Source organism: Protopterus annectens, chromosome 4.part1, assembly GCF_019279795.1.
Source record: "Protopterus annectens isolate FY-2018-M chromosome 4.part1, PAN1.0, whole genome shotgun sequence".
NCBI lineage: Eukaryota > Metazoa > Chordata > Ceratodontiformes > Protopteridae > Protopterus > Protopterus annectens.
The window spans coordinates 505,113,307-505,134,999 of record NC_056734.1 but is presented as its reverse complement, the minus strand read 5'-3'; the positions used below and the strand labels follow the sequence as shown (position 1 = coordinate 505,134,999).

Sequence of the window (21,693 nt, the reverse complement as noted above, 5' to 3'; positions counted from 1 at the left end):
TCTCCCTTCATCAATGCTCCTTTTGATGGATCTTCTTTATTCGACCCCAAAGTCAAAGAAACTCTAGCCAGGTATGAGAAGGTTGGAAAGACCCTATCTGCAGTGGGCATTCATTTTTCTGCTTCCAAATGGTCCTACTCTAGGAGTCAGAGGAGCAGAAAGATGTGGCTCAGAAAATCCCAAGGGCCTTTTCAGGACACGTGTGGTGGAGGCTCCCCTTAGGGCAGAGGGGGAGGACTCTAATGGGAGATGTTGACCCCGAGGCAGAGGTGGCCTGCAGAGTCGGGTCCAGAGATTCCTTCTCTGGGAAAAAACTACCAGCACTCCTGAAAGGGGCCCTGATTGCTTAACTCTGGAAGCAGTCAGGGGAAGGTCTTCACTGCATTCAGCCTGACGATAAATAACTTCAGATGCTTGGGTGTAGAGGATTATTGCCAGAGGTTACTATATCCTCTTCACCCTGTTTCCAAGATCATAATTAAGACTTCCCAATGTTTCACCCATTCAGATGGACAAAGCAGCCATAGAAATTCAAAAGTTGCTAGAGAAGAGTCATCCGATAAGTTCTACCAGACCAGATAGGATCCAGATTTTACTCAAGGTTTTCTAGTGCCAAAAAAGACAGAGAAGTTGAGACCAATTTTAGATCTCAGCCTTCTGAACAAATTCATTCAGCAAGCAAAATTACGGATGGTTGTGGTTCAGTCTTCATTTCCCTTTTTAGAGAAAAATGATTGGATGTGCTTCATAGACCTTCAAGATGCATATTACCACATAAAAATGGACAAAGGCTCCAGAAGGTTCCTCCGCTTTTGGCTAGGAGATGCTCATTTTCAGTTCAGTGTGCTGCTGTTTGGTCTCACCACAGCCACCAGGGTGTTCACCAAATGTGTGGCAGCAGTCACAGCTCATTTGAGACTGCACGGATTCTTGGTGTTTCCATATCTAGATGTCTGGCTCATGACTGCTCCCACCAGGCATCTATTGCTTCAAGTGACAGACTTTATTCTGCACCAGTTCACTAGGCTGGGCATCACAGTGAATCAATCAAAGTCTCAGCGAAGTGCCACTCAAGCTCTACAGTAGAGTTCATAGGAGCTCATCTGAATACCATCTTTTGCATAGCGTCCTTTTCTCTTCACAGGCAACAGAAGATAAAATGCCAAGTACAAGCCATTCTCTCTAAAGGCAAAGCTCCTGCACTTCTAGTCCAAGTTTTAGGATCCATGGCAGTGACCATTACCTTGGTTCCTCTTGAGAGATTCCACATGCTGCTGCTACAGTGGCTTCTAACATCCCAGTGGTCCATTTTAACCCATCCAGTGACTCGTCCAATTCTTATCACCAGTTGCTGCAAGAAGGACTTATTCTGGTGGAAGTAATCAGAGGAAACTTTTTGGGCCATCTCTTTGTTCCCTCTCAACCCAAGGCCAGAGTGACCACGGACGCTTTCCAGATGGAGTGAAGGGTGGGGTATTATCTGGGAAGGAACAGTCCAAAGCACTTGGTCCCAGATAGAGGCCGACCTGCATATCAGTGTCCTGGAATTGAGGTCAGTGCTCTTAGCATTGCACACATTTCAATCTGTCCTTCCTCTAGGAACAATTGTTATCCAGTCAGACAACTTGGTGGACTGGTATGTCAGCAAGCAGGGTGGAACCAAGTCTTATCCCCTATGTCGGGAAGCACTCGGTGTGTGGCATGGTGATTTCCTCTGACCACTTTCTAATAGCACTGTAAATCCTGGGGTGCTCAGATGTGTTAGTGGACAAACCTACCTCACGGGGGATTTCTCAATCACAGAGTGACATATTTTTTTCATCGCTGGAGCCAGCTTTGCTGCGACTTCTTTGCATCACCCATGAACAACAAATGCAGCAGCTTCTTTGCCCTAATCATCCCTCAGGGGAGAGTATCTGAAAGACTCTTCTTCTCGATTGTCTCTCGAGTCTACCCTGCCTTTCCCTCCTTCCCTCTCACACTCCCCTCTTCTTGAGGAAAACAAGCAAGTTGAGAAACAGTGATCCTCATTGCACACTTCTGGCCTCGACAAGTTTGGTTCCCCTTCCTATGGCCTCACCTAATTCACTGTCCATGGATTCTGGACCCCAGTACCAGACATGTCTCAACTACAGTGAGTGGTGTATCCCAACCTTCAAAACCTCAGGCTTACAGCTTGGTTCCTCCAATTCTGGTGGTCACCAGCCAGAATAATTTATCATCTCCAGTACAAAAAAATTCAGCTGGCTTCCCATACACCATCCACCAGGAAACTCTACCTTAGCAAATGGAACAGATTTTCGATTTGGGTATGCAGTAATGATCTTAACCCCTTTTCTGTACCAGTGGCGAAAGTTTTGGAATTTTTAGCAATACTTTTTGCTCAAGGAGTTTCTGCTTCCACAATTAAGGTCCAGTTAGCTGCCATTTCTAATATCTATAATGGCTTTGAAGACTGTTCAGTTTCCCATAGATTATGTAAAGTGTGCCTAAAAGGAGTTTTGTGATTTAAAGCCAGTGTTTAAAGACCCACTGGCCCCTTGGGATCTGACCATGGTTTTGCAGTCCTTGGTGCCCCCCCCCCCCTTTGAACCATCAGTGACATGTCACTTAAAATTTCTCTCATGGAAAACTGTTTGTTTTTCTGATAGCTATTACCTCTGTCAGACAAATTTCTGAGATTCAAGCCTTATGCTCAAAACCCCCCTAATTTGGTTTTCATAAGGACAGAGTTTCACTCTGAACAAGCCCATCCTTTCTTCCTAAGGTGGGCTCAGAATCCAGTATTAATTAAACTATTGACTTGCCTGTTTTCTTTCCCAGTTTTTCCATCTAAGGTGAATATTGCTTACACAGATATACATTTCTACCTCAGCAGAACTAAAGAATGTAGAAAATTGAACCAGTTGTTTGTATCTTTTTCTGGTCCAACTCTAGGAAAATCTGTTTCAAAAGTTACCTTGTCAAAATGGCTGACTGGTTTATATATATATCTTCACGCAGTCATCCCTAGAGCCACCTGCATTCAATATGCAGACAAGACTACCCTGATCTGCTCTGAACTTTCTCTCCAGAATCTCCAAGCAGCCACCCAACAATCTTTTGCCAAAGTTGAAAAATGGTTCTCCGACCTGAAATTCATACTAAACCCAACAAAAACAAAGTTACTTCTATTTTTCCCCACGTCAACCACTCCCCTAGCACAAGAACCCCCACCTGCTAATTCTAGGACCTTCTTTGTGGAATCCATTAATGGCACCATCATTGAGCCTGTCTCCTACACCAAACTATTAGGTGTTACTATTGACCATAAGCTTAAATTCGATATGCACATCGGCCAAACCATTAAGTCAGTTAACAAGAAACTAGGCTCAATGTACAGAATTAAGAACTTTCTTACTCCTCATGCAAAATTAACCATTGCTCGTACTCCTCTCCTTTCCACCCTACTATATGCCTCTCCGATATTTTCCTTCCTCAATAAACGTGAGCTCAATAACCTCTCTACTACCTATCATCATATTGCCAGATTCATAACAGGTACACCCTATCGTACCCACCATTGCCTCAACCTCAAGAAACTTGGCTGGTTAGAACTGCCCAATCTTCTTAAATTAAACCAACTCACGGAAGCATTCAAAATAATTAATCAACCGGATAAAACCCCCTCACTGAGCAAAATACTGACCCCCTACACCAACCTAAGTTGCCTTCGATCCTCAAACAGTATTCAGGTATTAACCATTAAATCTAATAACTTGGCCGGTGATGCTCTCTATGCTAACTCCATTGGAAAGCAATGGAATTCCCTCCCCAACAACCTAAGGCTCATGACCTCACTTAATCTATTCAAAATTAATCTCAAAGAATTTCTTAAGTCTCACTGGTTATGCCCATGTCCTAACCCAGATTAATTCCTATAGGTCTCACAACACCTTAGTCTCGTCTTCCTCTCAAGTTTTTTAAACTAGTATTTCACTACCTCTCCAAGTATCCATGTCAAGTTGAGCTACTCAACAAAGGATTGTCAAATTATCAGCATGTAAATGTAGTTCTTTTCTTGTTTATTATTATACTAATGTAGTTTCTTTTATCTAATTGTATTGTGATATTTCTCTTTATTGTGGGAGCTTTTCTCCCCGGGCCTCTACTGAAAAAGGACATGTATCCAGCTAGACTAGCCCGGTCAACAAATGTAAAATAAATAAATATATATATATATATATATATATATATATATATATATATATATATATATATATATATATATATATATATACATAATCTCAAGTTACCTGTGCCTGAGAGAGCACATTCCACCAGATCAATAGCCACGTCAGCTGTTCTCTATTCCAAGGCTTCCATGGATGAGATATGCACAACAGCAACATGGGCTACTCCACATACCTTTAACACTCATTACAAATTGGATCTGGTCTCCAGGGGTAGTGCTTCCTTTGCTTCTATGGTTCTCAGGAATATCCTTCCATAAGGCCACCCAGGACTTAAAGTAGCTGGGGACTCTGTCCTAAAGGTCAAGGATAGATGAAGATTGACAAAATCAAATAAAGAAGTTCTGTACTTACCATAACATTTTATCTATGTTGTCAGTTTTCATCTATCCTTGACAACCCCACCCTCCTTCCCCCTCCTGTTGATTTCATGGAGGATAGAACACTTGTCCTGGTTACTTTATCAGGTTTGACCTTGGCCCTGGCTTCTTCCTTAAATTGTAAATTCCTCTGTCTTCCTATATGGCTGCAAACTTGATTTGAGGTAATATGGAGAAGGGGTATTGTGAGTAGAGTCTTAACTTAAGAGTTTTTGGCTGTGAGAGCTGTGCAACAGCCGAGCTGGTTCCGAGGATAGGAACAGAGTACCCAATGGCCAAGGATAGATGATCGACAACACAGATGGAATGTTATAGTAAGTATATAACTTCTTTTTAACTCTTCTCTTTTTCTATATAGATGTCTTGCATTCAGTACTGTCAGCATCATGTTTTCTTCCTTTGTACAGTAACTTTTTTTACAACTTTATTAACGTCACCTAAGAAAGGTTTATCTTCCCCAATGTATGACTCAAGATTTTATCTGTTTGATGACTGAACGGAGGAACTTTAAAACGTGATCATTTATATAGCTCTGAAAACCTTAGTGTACACTTGAGATTGAGAGTATTCTCATGTGTCTGCTGTTTTGTGTCATTTTTCTGGCACATCAGGTTATACCCAAAGAAGGTGCACTAGTTGTAGAAGTCTCTCTTACTCTGGCCAAAGAGCATTCCCAGTTAATTTCTTATTACATTGACTTTTGCCACCAGACATTTTACTATTCTCTGGAAAATGCTGCTACTGTTAAAGGTCGCTTTCCAAGGAGAATGTTTATTTACAGTGCCTGCTTTTAATATTTGCTCGTGTCTTCAGATAGCTATCTATCTATTGGAAAATGCTTCTGCTGTCTCAGATTATGGGTCAGTTTCCAGAGCCTGTTTTAAAGACATCTGTTTCGTGCTTCCAGACAGCTAGCTATCCAATGCAAAATGCTGCTACTAGTGGTCACTCCACCTGGAGTGGGCTGCTTCTACCGCTTGTTTTAAACATATTTGTGCCATGGCCATTACTCTTTGGTTTACACCTTTATCAAGCATGATTACTTGGACCATGATTCCAGGAATTGGTACTTATGGATTCTGTCTTCCGATCCTTTGCTTTTTGGTCACCTTCTGATTCTGGTTTGCCTTCAAGGTTTAATTTGTTCTGTTTAGAGTTTTTTTTTTATCCACAGCCAATAAATGGAAACACCACACGGGGATATGATGAAAAGGTAAAAAGCCCTTGCTATAAATCAAATTTCTGCAGATCAGCTGACAAAGTTCATAATTTGCTACATCTGACTTCAAACCTTTACATTTGTCAAAAAACAAATTTCAAAAACTTAAACCCAACTGTCTTGCAGCGGATCACCTTCCATTTGAATATATCCGTGTATCTGCAGATGCCATTGCATACCTGGTATCTATACTTAATAAATTGCAGTCTTCAAGAAGCTATAGTCTCAAAGCTCCGGAAACACTCCATTGTTATTTCCTTACATGAAGGTGGTAAATCCTAAAGCTGGCGAACTACAGACCTTATAGCCATCTTGTTCCCTTTATCTAAAATACTTGTGTGTATATATATATATATATATATATATATATATATATATATATATATATATAAAAAAGTGTTCAGCTACAGTTGACAAACTCTAACGGAGAACAAATTACTTTCCACAGCAGGAAACTACAGCACAGAAACAGCATTACCAACTTTCAAAAACTATGTCCATTACTAACTTTCAAAAACAGAAGACTCTAGCAGGTGAAGTGGTTGCATCTATATTTCTAGACTGGTCTAAAGTATTTGAGACAGTTTCACATTCCACATTAACTAGGCTGTAGGATCTGGACCTATGCGGTCACATGGTTTAAAGATTACCTTAGCCACAAAACACAGGCACAATGTATGCTGGACAGGTCAGCTGTCAACTCTGCATGAAACATTAGATGTTCTACAAGGTTCAGTTTTAGGACCATTACTCTCATTTTTATAAATAAGCACACAGCCCCCTCCCAGGAAATGTATTGCAATATACAGGTGATTCAACATTTAATGTTCTTACTTCTGAGTCAGACAGCTCCAAGATGACCTCCAGCATTTTTTTTTACAAAATTTGAAAAAAATGACTAGAGCAGTCTAAACTCTTGCATCAAAATTAAAAAAAAAGTAAGCTAATGGTGTTTTCACCTTAACCCAACAATGAAATATGTTCAGTTGATACTAGAATCGAGCTAGTACAAAGAGCAGTACTACTGGATGTAATAATTGACAAAAGGTTAAGATTCTCTTATGCAGTTTAAAAAATCATGAATTACTTATGAAGTGAAACCTTTTCTATAAGACCTTGCATGTGAGACATAGCTTAGACCCAACTACTCCTTAGTTTCTTGTATGTCTTGTCAATTTTGATTAACACATTCCTGTCAGCTAGCCAAATCATAGCAATTGTACAATAAGCTTGCAGCATTTGCAAGCAACTTCATTTGCCGGACATATCAACACCTTAACTGTCTGGAGCTACCTAAACTGTTAACATCCATTTAAGTTAGAGCTGCCTAGAACATCCTCTACAGCCAGACAGGTACTCTGCCACTGGCCCATTATTAAACTGGTACTCACCCACACACAGCTGCAGTCACCGAGTCCAAACTTAGTGCTTACTAAAAAAATCAGTGGTAACTACATTGTTTCTGTGTGCATTGCTGAACTGTAAAATACTCTCCTAACAAAAATAAAAAATATCTGGTCTACTATGTAAAACCTCCTTGAAAGAAATAGAACTATGAATAAAATTGTCTTGTAACAACCCCATTAATAAGCTTCCTTGTTTTAATAATTTCCCATCTATATTTTATAATTCCAATGAAGTCATGCCCTTGTATCAGCACCATTAGTAATCCCCTCACCTTATGCAGCCAAATCAAGTAAGTATTATAAAATCCTCACACTTTGTCACTTGTTTACATGTGTCAAGTGAATAACTAGTTGGATAAAACATGTATATGCCTTATCTGCTGTCTGTTATAAAACTTCAGTGTGACTTTCTACATGAACTGTACAATAATGCTGAATGCCCTTTGGGAATGAGTGACAGCATGCTGTAAATATTGTATAATGTACTTTACATATTGATAAACTGTTAAACTATGTATAGCGAAGTATAATGTAGTATATTTTTGTTAGCTTATGTTAATTGCTTGTGAAAAAAGTAGGTGATGGGCTATTATTTCCCCTGGGGCTGTTCTGAAAAGGAGCTTTACCTAGTTGTACTTTCCCAGTGGTCGAAGGGGAATTAATTACTCCTTACTTATGTTCTCCACTGTACAAAAAAATCTAGCAAGGAGAAAAGTTATCAGACTGAAATATTTTCATAGTAATGAGATTATTGTAGACCTTTGTGCTTTAAGTACATGAGTGATGAACACATTGTGCATAACATTTCAATTATTTTTTCTTTTTACTTCCTTTCATAGAGTTTCTCATTCACTGAGAGTATAGAAGTACCTGGCTCCCCTTCTTCAGCCAGTGTTTCCTTTCCGACTGTGCATACCACCTCACCGGCCATTTCTAGCCTTCCTGTTTTTGGTGAAGCTCCTTTCTTGGACTCAAGACAGTCACCATCCCGCTCTTTTGTACCAGGAACCATCTTTCCGACTTCACCAGATGAGATGGGAAAGAGGAGGAAGACAGATCCAGCTGATAGCCCATCACTGCAGTCACTGCAAGGTCTTGGTTCTAATCAGTCTGCATCAAGTTTCAATCCAGGTTCTTTGCATGCTGAGAGTAGCTCTTGTGTAGAATTAGTTGTAGAAGACAGATGCAGGGATGGTGAAGTCAAAAATGGAAATGACAATGATGAGGATGATTGTACCATGGGTGTTTTTTTAACTGATCATAGATATGATGTCAGTAAGCTTCGTGGTAGGGGGGAACCTATTTTCACATCAACAAACTCTCATCTCCAAGTTACAGAAGAGTTTATTGATGATGACCCAGCTGAAATGTCATTTTTTGCAGGTGGAATGGAAGCCTTTTCTTATGCTTATAGTGGTGGTAATGGGAAAAGTTTGAATGCCTTATCAAAGTCTGATGATGTACCTCATTTAGCAAATAAAAATGCAGCAAGGCATAACCAGAGTAGCACTCATTCAAGCCCTAGTAAATACTATACTGATATGGTTAATATACATTTTGAACATTACTTTGAACATGGAGAGAGTGACTTCAATGGGAATGAGCAACCTACTGATGCTTCTGACCTATTTGAAGTTAAAGCTCAAGCTATAAAAATGCAAGGACTCCTCAGCCAGTCTGAAACTAGTTCCCTCATAAACAATCAGTCAGAAAGCAGTTCACTCAACAATCTGATGCTAAATGGTACATCAGAAACCACTTCCTTAAACTTGGCAAACTCTGCAACTCATTCTGAGGCTAGCTCTATGGTGAATTTTCCCCCTTACTCTGTACGCTCAGATTCCAGTTCTGCTTTTCAGTTTAGTGATATCATTGACCAGCTAGAGCAAATGAATTACCCACCTGCTACCACTACAGAAGACTCTAGCAGTTCAGACTCAGACACTTGGGATTCAGAAAATGGAAGTCCACTGGATGGAAACCTTTTCTTCAGTAATCCCTTTGCACAAACAGCAGGAGGCCTATTTTCATATGATTTTCACAAAAATGTCAAAAGCTCTTCTTCCCCAGGAAGTCAGAAGTCTGGCATTGATCTGTGATCAGGTTGCCTGACACTCACATTCCTTTCTGTCTAAAAATGTAATTGATAATTTGTCTGTTCCCATACAGCAGTGTCTATATTTGTAAATGATTTTTTTAACCAAGTAATTATGTAAGTAATATAAAACTGTCTGCTTTTAGAATTGTTTACTGCTGTGAACTGGCTGGTACTACTCTCTCCTAGTACAGAAAGTGCACGCAGTGCAACTAAACACGTCATGTATAGTATTACTTTTTATGTACATTGCTCTTTATTGGCTGTCTCAATTTCTGCACTGAAGCTGTAAAATTATGAAGGACCTGTGGTTTTAAACATACCATGCCAGTTGTGCCTTATGTGGCATTGATACATTTAGTCTACACTGTGAGTGGAAATAAGGGGTTGATCTAGATAGCTGGTGAGTGTACCAGAATGGTGCCATGTGATCAGAGGTGGTATTGGTAATACCATTACCTTGTCGAGCGTAACTTTTTTGTCAGTCAGTATTATTCATTAATTCTTGGTAACATGCTACTCTAGATAACTGCATTTAAGTACATTTTTGATATGTAATTAATGACACAGCCTTGGATTATGCTTCTTGGCTCATGTGTTCATCTTAAATATTTAGTGTTTTTTTGTATGAAAACCAAGATAAACCACCTAACAGGACAGTATTCCCATTTCCATTGAAGATTTTTAGCAAAATATTTCAAGTCGTTTGCAGAGTTTCATAAGTACTTAATGACAGTGAATAACTGTGCAGTTTAGGATTTTTGGAGGCTCCTTGTACATATATTTATTGTACTCCCTCCAGTTTGGATTCAAGCAGTAAAAAGAGAAGGCTGAACATTAGGAAGAAACATTGCAGTAGAAATGTTGTATTCCATGCCTTTTAAACTGCCTAGATTAGAGGTGTGATTGCTGCTGACTGCTTTATTTTAGAGATCTGCAACAGTTTTACATTCTGCGTTGTCTGTGTTAAGTGTTAAGATGCAAATCCTGTAAATTGGCAGAACTTGTGTAGTATGCATGCCACTGAACTGCAGATTGCAAGTTATTGGATATTTACCCATGTGCCAAGTAATTTCATTAAATGCCACGTGACAAATGTGTGAATCTGATCCATGTCCCAGAGTGCTTTATTATGATTGCACAGCACTCTAATTTAACTTTACTAATTTAGTCAGTAATGTTTGTTTTGTGGTATTTTAGGATGTGCCATTTATATTGCCTAAATCGACCATTAAGTTCCAAGATTTCAGTCTCATTTAATTTTAGCACTTTGAATTAGCAGATTGAACTTGTAGATTGTAACGGTAGTACCATTGAAATGCAGTTGAACAGTTTTAGTATGTTAAGATGAAAATGCTCTTCGCATTTTTGGAGATGCATCAGATATCCTTAGCAGAAGACATTGTTGTACGGAGGTCAGGTTGTTAAACTGATTATCTTCATTTTGTAGTGCCTGCATATAAGCATGTGTCTCAAAACTAATAAGTAGCATATTCAGATTTGTAGTTGCTGTCAGACCTGTCCAAAATTGTAGATTTTCATACTTTTCCAAATTGATTGTCGTGTTGTGTTTTTTTCATTTGGCTGAATCCCAGAATGACTGAGTTTAAATGGTTACAAGCCCTTTTACATGAACGAACATGTGGTTGAAAGTTTGTTCAGTTTAGTGTAGGATAGCAATGCTGAATTCTGTAATGCAGGAATAGAAATATTAAGAGGTTGTCAAAGATGCTTAGTGTTTAACTACAGTGATGTGTGTGTAGTGTTGCTCTTTTCTCTGATTTCTGTGACTGTGGAGTTAATACATGAAAGAAAAAATAGGCCCTGTAGAGTCGAGGTGCATTCAGCAGGCTTAAAATTAAGAATGGATAAGACAGATACTTGAGCATTTCTCATGAAGTCCTACCTAAGGTAAAGTAAGGGCACTGTGAAGGGTGATGCCCCCAACATGTGGTGTCAGGTGCGACAAGGGCCATATCCCTCTGTAATGGAATTTCTTTTTGGTGTTTTGACTGCATGATTCAGTTATTTAAAATTTAAATCCTATTTTGGTCAGATGGGCTTTCAGGCATTTAGATTAAATAATTTGGGATTTAATGATATGGCCAAGTAACACCTTTTCTTACTTTGCCATTTTTTAACTAATATTTTAAAACCTGGAGAAAGCTTGATTAACCTATGAATTGTATGTTTTTTAATCAGGTAATGGTTGGCTTTTTAGTGTTAAATTGTGGCTGGAACAAAATTTGTGTAAAAAAATTTTTGATAGCTTGCTGTATAAACCCTTCTGTAGTACTATTTACTTTACATAACACAGGTATTTGTTACTGTACTGCTTTTTCTCTTCCATGTTATTTCAGATGGCCTTTGTCTCCAAGTAGCTTACAAAGGTTCTGGTTAAACATTATATCATTACCATTCTGCACTTAATGGCAGCAAATAATTGAACAGCTTATGAATTTTGGAAGTTAAATGTACATGTATTGTACTTTCCCCTATTTTGGATTTGAACTGTAAAAGAGAAGGCAGTTTTGCTTGTCTTGATGTTAGCTGGAAAAATTACTTTATTAAAATTGCTCATTATGTCCCCCTCTTACCCATTTTTAATTTTGCTTTAAGCCTGCAGGCATGCATTTTTTCTATGTAGGGCCTGCTGTTTTTCCTCATTCACTACTCCCTTTGTTTAGCAGTCTATCACTGGAAAGAGAGGGATTTTCCTGAAAGATTATTGATGCAGGAATCCATGGTATGAAAGAGAGTTTGCAGTGAGAGGATGTTAGTCCCCTAGCATGATCTTTTACAGCTTAGATTTCCTGGCGGGAGGGGGTGCATGGCTGCAGTTTTGCATTGTGGGTATTGAAGAGAGCCTGGTTAAAAAAAGTGCACTGCTTAGTCTTCTGTCTTCATTTCTACAGCTTAAATATTTCTATAGTAAGGAGCAAATCCCATTACAGATTGTGAGAATTGTACTTAAGTTGCATTTAAGTAGTTGTTTCCCCCTGTGTGTTATCATCCACAATCTTTCTTTCAGTCTTGGCCCCATTCTCCCCAGTATGGAGCCAGGAGCCATCCAGAGGGGGCACTTGTCTAGGCAGCCATAAAGGTATTTTGTGCCCTGTCTCACTTCTACACATGTGAGCATTGCGGGTATTTCAAGTTAAGGGTCTAACTACATTGCCTTGTGGCTGACATGTCACCTGCATTGCCATAAAGGTTTTCCATATCCTTTTTCCTGCATGTCTGTGTTCTGTGTAGCATGCTGATGAGGGCTACCATCACCAGCTTGGTAAGTCAAGCCCATGTCCCTGGTTACAGCTGTAACTTTGGCATTTGCAAACATCCATTTGTATGTGGCAAAACTACTTCCACCAAAACCCCATCCTCCAGGGAACACTACACTTTTTTGGCCACTTTGTCCTGCCTCTTCTCCCCCCAGCCTGGCTCTCAGAACCTGAGACACTGTTTGAATTCAGTTGTGTGGATCATAAGTGTTTATCCCTCTGTTCCAGTCAGTTTTTGACTTTGATAAGTAGTAGCTTCTTGCTGCTTGCTAAAGAGCTATTCTTATGGTAATGAGAATGTATTATGAGTGCACTACTAAAACTGTGACAGCTGCCCTTGAAAAAGTGAGATCTCAAGAACTGCATGCAATACTTTGGACAGGATATTCTCAGCAATCTAGAAATAATAACAGTGCCTTGTTTTATTGTTGGTGATGCCTCTTACTGTGCACCTCAGTGTCCAAGCAGCCTTCTTGTACTGTTATATTCCAAACTGTCTTGTGACTGTCCCTTCTCATGTTCCGTTCCTCCTGCCTTTCCATTATTACTGCTGCCTTCTATGTGTGCACTTCCAAAATTGCATTTTGTGACTTCATACTTCCTAGAAATCTGAATGCCCCAGGAATGGGAAAATATTCCTTGTTCATATCTGTAATTTTTACATCTTATTCTGGTGCCTAGGTAGCATACTTTTTAAAACCTTGGGTGTCTTGAAATTTGCCTTAAGGGATGTTATGGACTGTCATCAAAATGTCTGTGAAAAATAAAAAATAGTCCCCTTTTTATTATGTTAGACTCTGAGGAGTGGCTTGTAATTTTCACTGAGAATCCGGATTATACTCTGAATTTAGGGAAAAAAATGTTAACATCTTTCTGACATAATTTTTGTTTAGCACTTCTCAGCTTTAAGCTCTCATCTTATGTAAGAACATAGCAGCCAGTGCTACCCATCATTGAATGCCAGTGAGAAGCTGACACAGCTTTAAAATTTTTAATACACTTTGCTGTCTCTCTCTCGCAGACATGCCCACGTGTGTCAAAGTGAAGTGCCTGACAACTGACATTATATTGCAGCATGAGGGGGAGCTGCACTCCTTAGCGTGCCATCCTAAGAATGAAACACTAAACCAGGGTCCCATCTGCCTGAGTTAGTGGTAGCTTGGGTGGATGTAAAAGGTTCCATGGCAATTACTGAAGAGTAGGGGGTTAATACAAAACTCTTGTATATCCAACAATATAGAAATATATTTTTTTTATATTTTTGCACTTGCATATGCATGTCTACATTCTTACCTTAAACCTGATTACATATAATTTTATGCAGCTAACATTTCAAATATCCCCCAACCTTGTAACCACAAGCATTTTGTAATCTTCCTTAAAATGTCCAAGATTCTAAGACTTCTAAAAAAAAAAAAATTCTTGCACACTACATTTATGGACATTTTTTCTTCACCTTTGCTTTCATAAACATTAATTTCCTTGAACTTTTTTATATTCCACAGTAACTTTTCCTTGGATATTACTTTCCATACGTTAACTTTTTCACAACCTAAAAAAAAATGCTCAGATTATTCTAATTCCTTATAAAATAAACACAATCTGCCGTTCTTTCTTTTGTATAACATCTGGCCTTTGCTACTTTATTCATAGTAGGTCTCAATAAAAAAAGAAAAAATCATGACAAGAAAATATCCAAACTTTTTTCCCTTCTGTTAATAGCTATTATAGCCTCAATTTTAATCCTTCCCAAGTGTCTGCTTAAAAAAAAAATTCATGATACTTTTGTACCATTCTTTCCACCTGTTAAGTACATTTTCGAAATTTAACTTTGATAAAAAAAATACTTATTTTTAAACTTGTGCATTTCTCTATTTTCTTTTATTTTTCTTGTATTCTGATACAGATCATTGCAAAATTATTTCTATTTTCCATCAAACATGAGAGTGTAGGGTAGGTTCCTCAGCGTCTCAGCTAAATTTCTCCTAGTCGGTATGAAAACCACATTGGGTCTTCCTTGAAAAGATGCTGGCCTGCTAGGACTAAGTTAAAGTGTGGATAAATACATAAATCGCAAGTTGCAACATAAATCCTAATGGGTGTTGACCTATGGTACATCTCTGGTAAACAGTCAAATAGGCAAACCTATATTGTTTTGGTAGACCAGGATGTGTGTAATTAACATGTTTGTAATGTGGAATTTTTTTTTCAGCTGAACAGTTTTATGTTAAATCTTTCAAAGGTTATGTTAATGGTGTATATTGGCATCTGACTTAGCATTAGCAAGAGGGGAGGGTACTTGTATTGCATTGAAAATACTGTTTCCAACTCAGCAGGTGTAAATTACACTTAATTTTTTGTAGAAATCGTTAAAATAAAGTTCATGTTTATTGATCTGGCAGATTGAGATTAACGTACTAGATTATGATTATGGCAGCAAAAGGCCTAAGTTTCAGACTGATGGTTATGTATCTTTAATAGATGTATTTGATTTTTTTAGATAGTATGCTAACTATAATCTGCCTATGGATGTTGCACTTCACAGTGATGCAGCCTACTAGTTTTTGACTTTCCCTTTAACATGTCATAGCATGAAAATAGAACATTTATCTCTTCATACTCATGGCTATGCTGTGTTTATGGCTCTGGTGTGTGGGTGTGTGTGTGAGATATAGGATAGGATATTTGCTCTGTCAAATTGTAGGCTGTTTGGGAGTGTGCTTTCTTTCAACAGATGAGTCTGGAGTGAAATGTAAGACAAAATTAAATTAGAAACATGTGTGTTTCTGAAAAATGCGACAGAAATCCTGGCTATACTGAGAAACATGCCCTTTTCATTTGAGCAATGTTTAGCCAGTGACCAGCAAACAGCATTTTGCTTTCATTTTAACAGTTTTATAGTGACATTGCAAGAAATGCAAAATACAGGTCTGTCACATTTTAGGATGGTGTACAAAATGTTTTCTATATTAGGTCCTTGAGAGTTGAACATTTACATCTATATGACAAAACTCTGCATTTACTTGCATACATTGCTTCTGTCATGTTCTATATAGTGCATTTTTATAGTAATTTGTTAAAACAGCCTGTGAATGTGTGATATCACAATGTTAAGCTTACCTTAGCAGGCAAAGTCATCAGAAGTGTATTCTGTGATGGCCAAGGTGGTAATTTCACGATGTAAGCGCACATTTACAAAGTCCGTGGAATGCATGCTGACGCAGCCTAAGGCACATAAGTTTGTAAGACACATTAGGCACACAAAAAAGAGTAAGAACCCATGTAAAGGTGAACTTTTATTGTTGCATTGTCAGATCAAAGTTTTACAGGTGCCTTCAGTCAGTTTATGGTTTCCCCTAAAGAATACGATGATCTCTATTTTTCTTCATCTTTTTACCCTGTGGCTGCCCAACCATAAAGCCCCTCCTATGTCAGGATAAGGCCCATTTGTTCTCCTACCCATTACTGTATGGAGGTGGGAGCAGCCCGGAGAAGTTGTCATTCTGGCATCTGAAGGCATTGATAATGGCCCTGTCCATATCCCTGGGTGTGGATACAAGCTGCTTGCATCATTACAGAAGACCCTCTGTGCCTTCCCTACTTGTTTACACCCGTACACACACAGACACTTGCACAGTAATTTTCTTGGGTGGCGTAAGCCAGGGAACCTTGTTGGCTAGGCTTACGTAGGCCCTTGGGCTGATAGCCTAGTACCTTCCTATGAACACACAGACATGTGTACACACAGACACTTTGATTAGGGCTACCACCAAGCAGTGCCTTGGCATAAAAAGCCTGCCTCAGGACATGCACTGCACCATGTGCTGAGCCTTGTTCTCTAAAGGATATGTTCTACAAGCGTCTTGCTCAGTCTTGTCCCAGTCCCACCACCCCCACCCCATATTCCACTGCCTGCACCATCAAGTTACCTGTGCTACTAATTGAGCTCAGGTTGCATGAGCCATAGTCAGAAGTTATCCTTTTATGATAACCAATGCAAGTTATAAAATCTACTTTCTGTAATGCCTGGATTAGTTGACTTGTGGTTTGCTTAGCATTACTTAAGTTTTTCTCTCTCATACTTCTGCTTGAGTTTTGAGTAAAGGGAACTTGCTTGTTCAGGTTGTAAACGTTCCAGAAAAGGTACTGTATAGTGAGGGAAGGAGCATCTTGGGGATGAATTCACTGGAAATGAAACAATGTTACCAGCTTTACCATTATTGTATATTTTAGTGTAATAGTTTAGCAGTAATATGTTACTACAATGCTGCAGGCCAGTATGGGCAAGTTCACCCAATTTGTGCCCTCATTAAAGCTCATAATAGAGGTTGGGAGATGGTATTATGGTTAAAGTGTTTGTCAGAAAGCAAGGTACAAGGTTTGATTCTCACCTTTGAAAAGAAATTTGCTATGCCTAAAATAGCCCACAAGGATAGCTAGAGTAATACTTAAAGGACAACAACGGGATATTAAAGCAGATTGCTCAACCGGTTGTCTCTTTCAGTCCCTGTTCGTTGATACAGCCTCAAAATCACCCGTGCAGCTTTCAAAACTAATACGCTCAACTGTTTTCCCTGTTAGGCTTCCTACCTTTCCGTACTGTTTTACTTTCACTTTGAAAACCAAATTGAAAAACCTCAAGCTGGCTCTGAAATGATGATGTCACATCTGCCAGAGCTCTTGCTCTAACTACCAGGATGTTTCCTCCCCCAAAGTGATGTAATCCCGGCCTGATTTGCATGCTGTATAGAAGAGCCAGTGGACCTCCCACATTCTGATGTCAGAGCTGCCTTACCCAGCCCACTCTTAACCTAGCAACAATGTCAAACTATAATCTCACTTTTCTGAAGTGCCGTACCGATATGTGCCAAAGTACAGGCAGAAGCACAGTAACAGCTGCAAAAACTAAGAGCATAAATTTGCAGTGACCATGTGTAGACATTAATTGCATGTTTTTACATAAGCAGATGTCTGTCACAATTAATCGACAACACTACATCAGATTACAAGAAGTGTGCAATACCGTAATTTCTTACATTACCACTTAAAAAAGCACTGTAGTTTTATTGGCCACTAGGGGTCATTTCCATAACTCCTTCATCTGTCCTCAGAGGAGTGGTTTAGGGCAGTGACTTGTGGTTTGTTGGCCAATTTGGGTCATTTCCTGTCTTTTCCAGCCCCCTGCTATAAAGCACGCTTTAGCGCGATTTAGCCCGGAGTTGCTACTGTTGCACACTAGGGCAGCGCCGGTTAAGCAGGTTTAAACTATTCGGGCTACCTAAAGTCCACTCTTCAAATTTTCCCTTAAAACTACCTTCCTCGAACTATACTACTGATCTAATCAGCGTATCCTATAATTAAAAAGATCATCTCTACTTGACTCCAAGTAGACTATTCTCTATCTGTTAAACGTAGCACTTGCTCCTACAGTACTTATTACCTTGATACGGCACTCTTGTCATAGATAGTACCCCAAAAAGGCAACCCCATTTCTCGGTCACCCACGTCCCCGGAATCTTTTTAAAGTTTTTTGTCTATTCCTTCTAGCATGTCGAGGGATCAGTTGCTAGTGTCCTCTCCTGCTCAGCTGGTGAACCTGGGAATATTGAGGCAATGTTACAATTGCCTCATGTACACAGACAACCCTCTCCTCCTCCCACAAAACACAAATACATGCGAGAGATGCAACTATACGGCCAAACTGGAGGCTGAGCTCTCTCAACATAGGACTGGCAAGACCAGTCAGGAGGAGAAGGTTACCACACACACTATAGACCCAGTCTCACATATTACCATTACAACCTCAAATCATACACATAAACACACAAAGACATACTCGGAGGCTCTGATCAAAAATCTACCAAAACAGCAGAGGCCACCAAAGCAGACACCCAAACAACCACCACCTCAGAACACAACACCTGCAACACATAGACCTCACAGTCAGAGTGTCAAACAGTCACAGCCCTTAAGGCCAAACACAATGCCAGACACACTAGTCATTGGTGACTCCATAGTCAGACACACTGACCCGCTCACCAGACTGAGTAAGGAGAAGGTCACAGTAAGCTGCCTGTCGGGCGCTAGAATCCGCCACATAACGCAAGCACTCAGGTCTCTCAACAGCAGGTACAAATATGATTCAGTCATTGTCCACGCTGGTGTAAACGACCTGAGACGTACCTCCTTGGACTACATGAAAAGAGACATTGAGGAGCTCTCTGATTATGTAGCCCAGACAGGTATGACCCTGACCTTGAGCAGTATCCTACCTTCACCAAGAATGATGCCACAATACAGAGATAAGATGATCAGCTTTAACAATTGGCTTAAACACTGGTGTCATTCAAAGGGGATCCAGTGTCTGTCTGCCTGGGATGACATGCTGGACAAGCCACGCTGCTTCAAGGGACGGCTTGCACCTGTCACCCTGGGATTCCGGATATTGGCAAAGGCTCTTGCCACCCCATAGTGCCTTTTTAGGCAAGGCTCAAATTCTAAACCTACCACCCTAGAACACAAAAAGGAAAAAACTAAGGGTAATGCTGCTCAATGCCAGAAGTCTAAATCTCAAAATGCACGAGGCCCTTCTCAGTATGGAGAACATCGATGTCTGTGCTGTGACAGAAACCTGGTTCAAGGCTCCTGAGAGCACCCCAGCGCTATCAGGTTTTACCTCATATCATGCGTTCCGGCCCCAAAATCTGGACAATACCAAGAAAGGAGGGGTATCCATATTCATCAAGGACACCCACACCTCAAGACTGGTGGCAACGCACGATGCATCGGAGACCATCCAGGTGCAATTAACCATAGGCAAGACTGCTCTGCAAATTGTAGCATGTTACAGGCCACCCTCACAAACTCAGGAACCTCACATGGCCTTTCTGAAAACACTAGAGGGATAAATGTATCACCAAACACCATCATACTAGGTGACTTCAATTACCCTAATATAGACTGGGAACACTACTCAAGCCCAAACACCCTAGCCCAAAAGTTCCTGGAATTCATAAACTCAAATGCCATGGAACAACTAGTCACCATCCCCACAAGAGGAGATAACATACTTGATCTCATCATCACGAACATGGGAGCACAATGTTCAACACCGGAGGTGTACCCCTCACTGGTGAGATCAGACCACAAACTAATCTCGCTGGAGGTCCTCATCCCACCCCCACCTGAAATAAAAAAGACCACCGTAAAGAACTTCTCAAAAGCCGACTTCACACTTCTAAAGACTAGTGTGGTCTCCTTTAAGGTCCCCGGAAAACAGTACTCAAGCCGCTGAATCACTTACAAATGCCTTCTACCAGCACCTGCAGGACTGCATGGATAAGGCAATCCCAAGCAAAACAAAGACTCTTTGTACCAAAGGCAAGCGTCCAGTCTGGTGGACCCCAACCATAAACAAACTCTACAACAAAAGGAGGAAGCTACTACAAGATAGAGCAAAATCCTTAAAAGGTAAGACACCCTTGATCACTATAAGTAAAAACTAAGAGCTCTCATAAAATCATCCAAAGCAAATTTCGAGAGAAAAATAGCTAAAGACTCAAAAGACAATCATAAGGCCTTCTTTAGCTATGTTAGAAACCTGGGAGGAAACTCCCAGATATGCTCAGAGCTTGTTCAAAATGATGTGAAGATTACTGATCCTACAGACATTGCCAACATACTGGCTGACAGGTTCAGTGCAAACTTCTCCCCTCCCCAAAAGGAGAGATATCTATACCAAACGATTGCAGCCCCCAAACATCTCCAGCGCCCAAGTGAGAACTGCTCTCTCCAAAGCAAAAACACAGCATCCATGGGACCTGATGGTGTCCCCGGCTGTGTGCTCCATGAACTCAATGAGGAATTAAACCCACAGCTAGGACAGCTGTTTAATCAAAGTCTTACCTCTGGATCCAGGAGTGGCGCACTGCAACTGTGGTACCACTTCACAAAGGCGGTGCCTCCACCGACCCTGGAAATTACCGCCCATTAGCTTGACAAGCCTTATCTGCAAAGCCATGGAGAGGATCATAATGGACCTCATAAATAAAGACATAGGGAATTTGCAGACTTTGGATCCAACCCAGTTTGGCTTTGTCAAAGGCAGATCATGCCTTTTAAACTTGGTTGACTTTTTCGAAACAGTCACCAAAGCCATTGATGAGGGAAAGGCAGTCCATACAGCCTACCTCGATCTGGCTAAGGCCTTCGATACAATACCCCATTCGGGTATCATTGAAAAACTCATCAGCTTAAATGTCAACCCATACATCACAAGATGGGTTGCAAACTGGCTGAGTGACAGAACCCACAGGGTCAGAGCTGCTGGCGCCATGTCAGACTCACAAGTGGTGTCCCACAGGGCTCAGTCCTGGGCCCACTCTTGTTTGGCATCTACTTTTCCGAAGTACAAGCAAACACAGGAGGGTTATGGCTGACAAAGTTTGCAGATGACTGCAAACTGGGCGCCATAGTAGAAAACACATCTGACACAGATATCCTTCAGAAGGGTCTCACAGAAACGGATAACTGGTGCCAGAGCCACGGCCTAAAGTTAAATGCCAAAAAATGCATAGTCATACCCTTCGGGAAAAACAAGGTTACCCCTAGCTACCAAATAGGTGGCAATCCACTGAGCACAGAAGAAGTTATCAGGGACCTGGGGACCCAGGTTGATAGTAGTCTGTCATTCGACACCCATGTAGCTAAAGTAGTTAGGAAGACCTTCTACATTGCCCACCTTATCATGAAGGGATTCTCATCTAGATCAAGGGAGGTCATAGTCTCCCTTTACTCATCACTCATCAGACCAATGATTGAGTACAATGCCCCATTCGAATGTATCTGACCCGACACTTGCAGCAGCTGGAGAGGCCACAAAGTTCCTCACCAAAAGGATAAAGGGTCTCAAAAATCTGTCCTATGCTGCCCGACTGAAAGAACTCCAGCTCTATTCAGTCGCCACCGCTTGCTCAGAGGTGACCTTTGCCTAACATACAAGGCCATGTCAAACCCAGATTTGATGAATATGCTTCACCTCAAAAATCTAGATCCATCAGAGCCACAAGGGCGGAGACTTA

The 21,693-nt window shown here is 40.4% G+C and overlaps 1 protein-coding gene across 1 annotated transcript in view; it reads left to right on the top strand.

The window, feature by feature from the left end:
- Nucleotides 1-7,512: 7,512 nt before the first annotated feature.
- LOC122801240 (FERM, ARHGEF and pleckstrin domain-containing protein 2-like) overlaps nt 7,513-21,693 on the top strand; it is a 963,231-nt gene continuing 949,050 nt past the window's right edge. Inside the window, exons 1-2 of the mRNA XM_044070791.1 lie at nt 7,513-7,527; nt 8,077-8,329. Coding sequence (XP_043926726.1) covers nt 7,513-7,527; nt 8,077-8,329 — 268 coding nt within the window. The remainder of the gene's footprint in view (nt 7,528-8,076; nt 8,330-21,693) is intronic.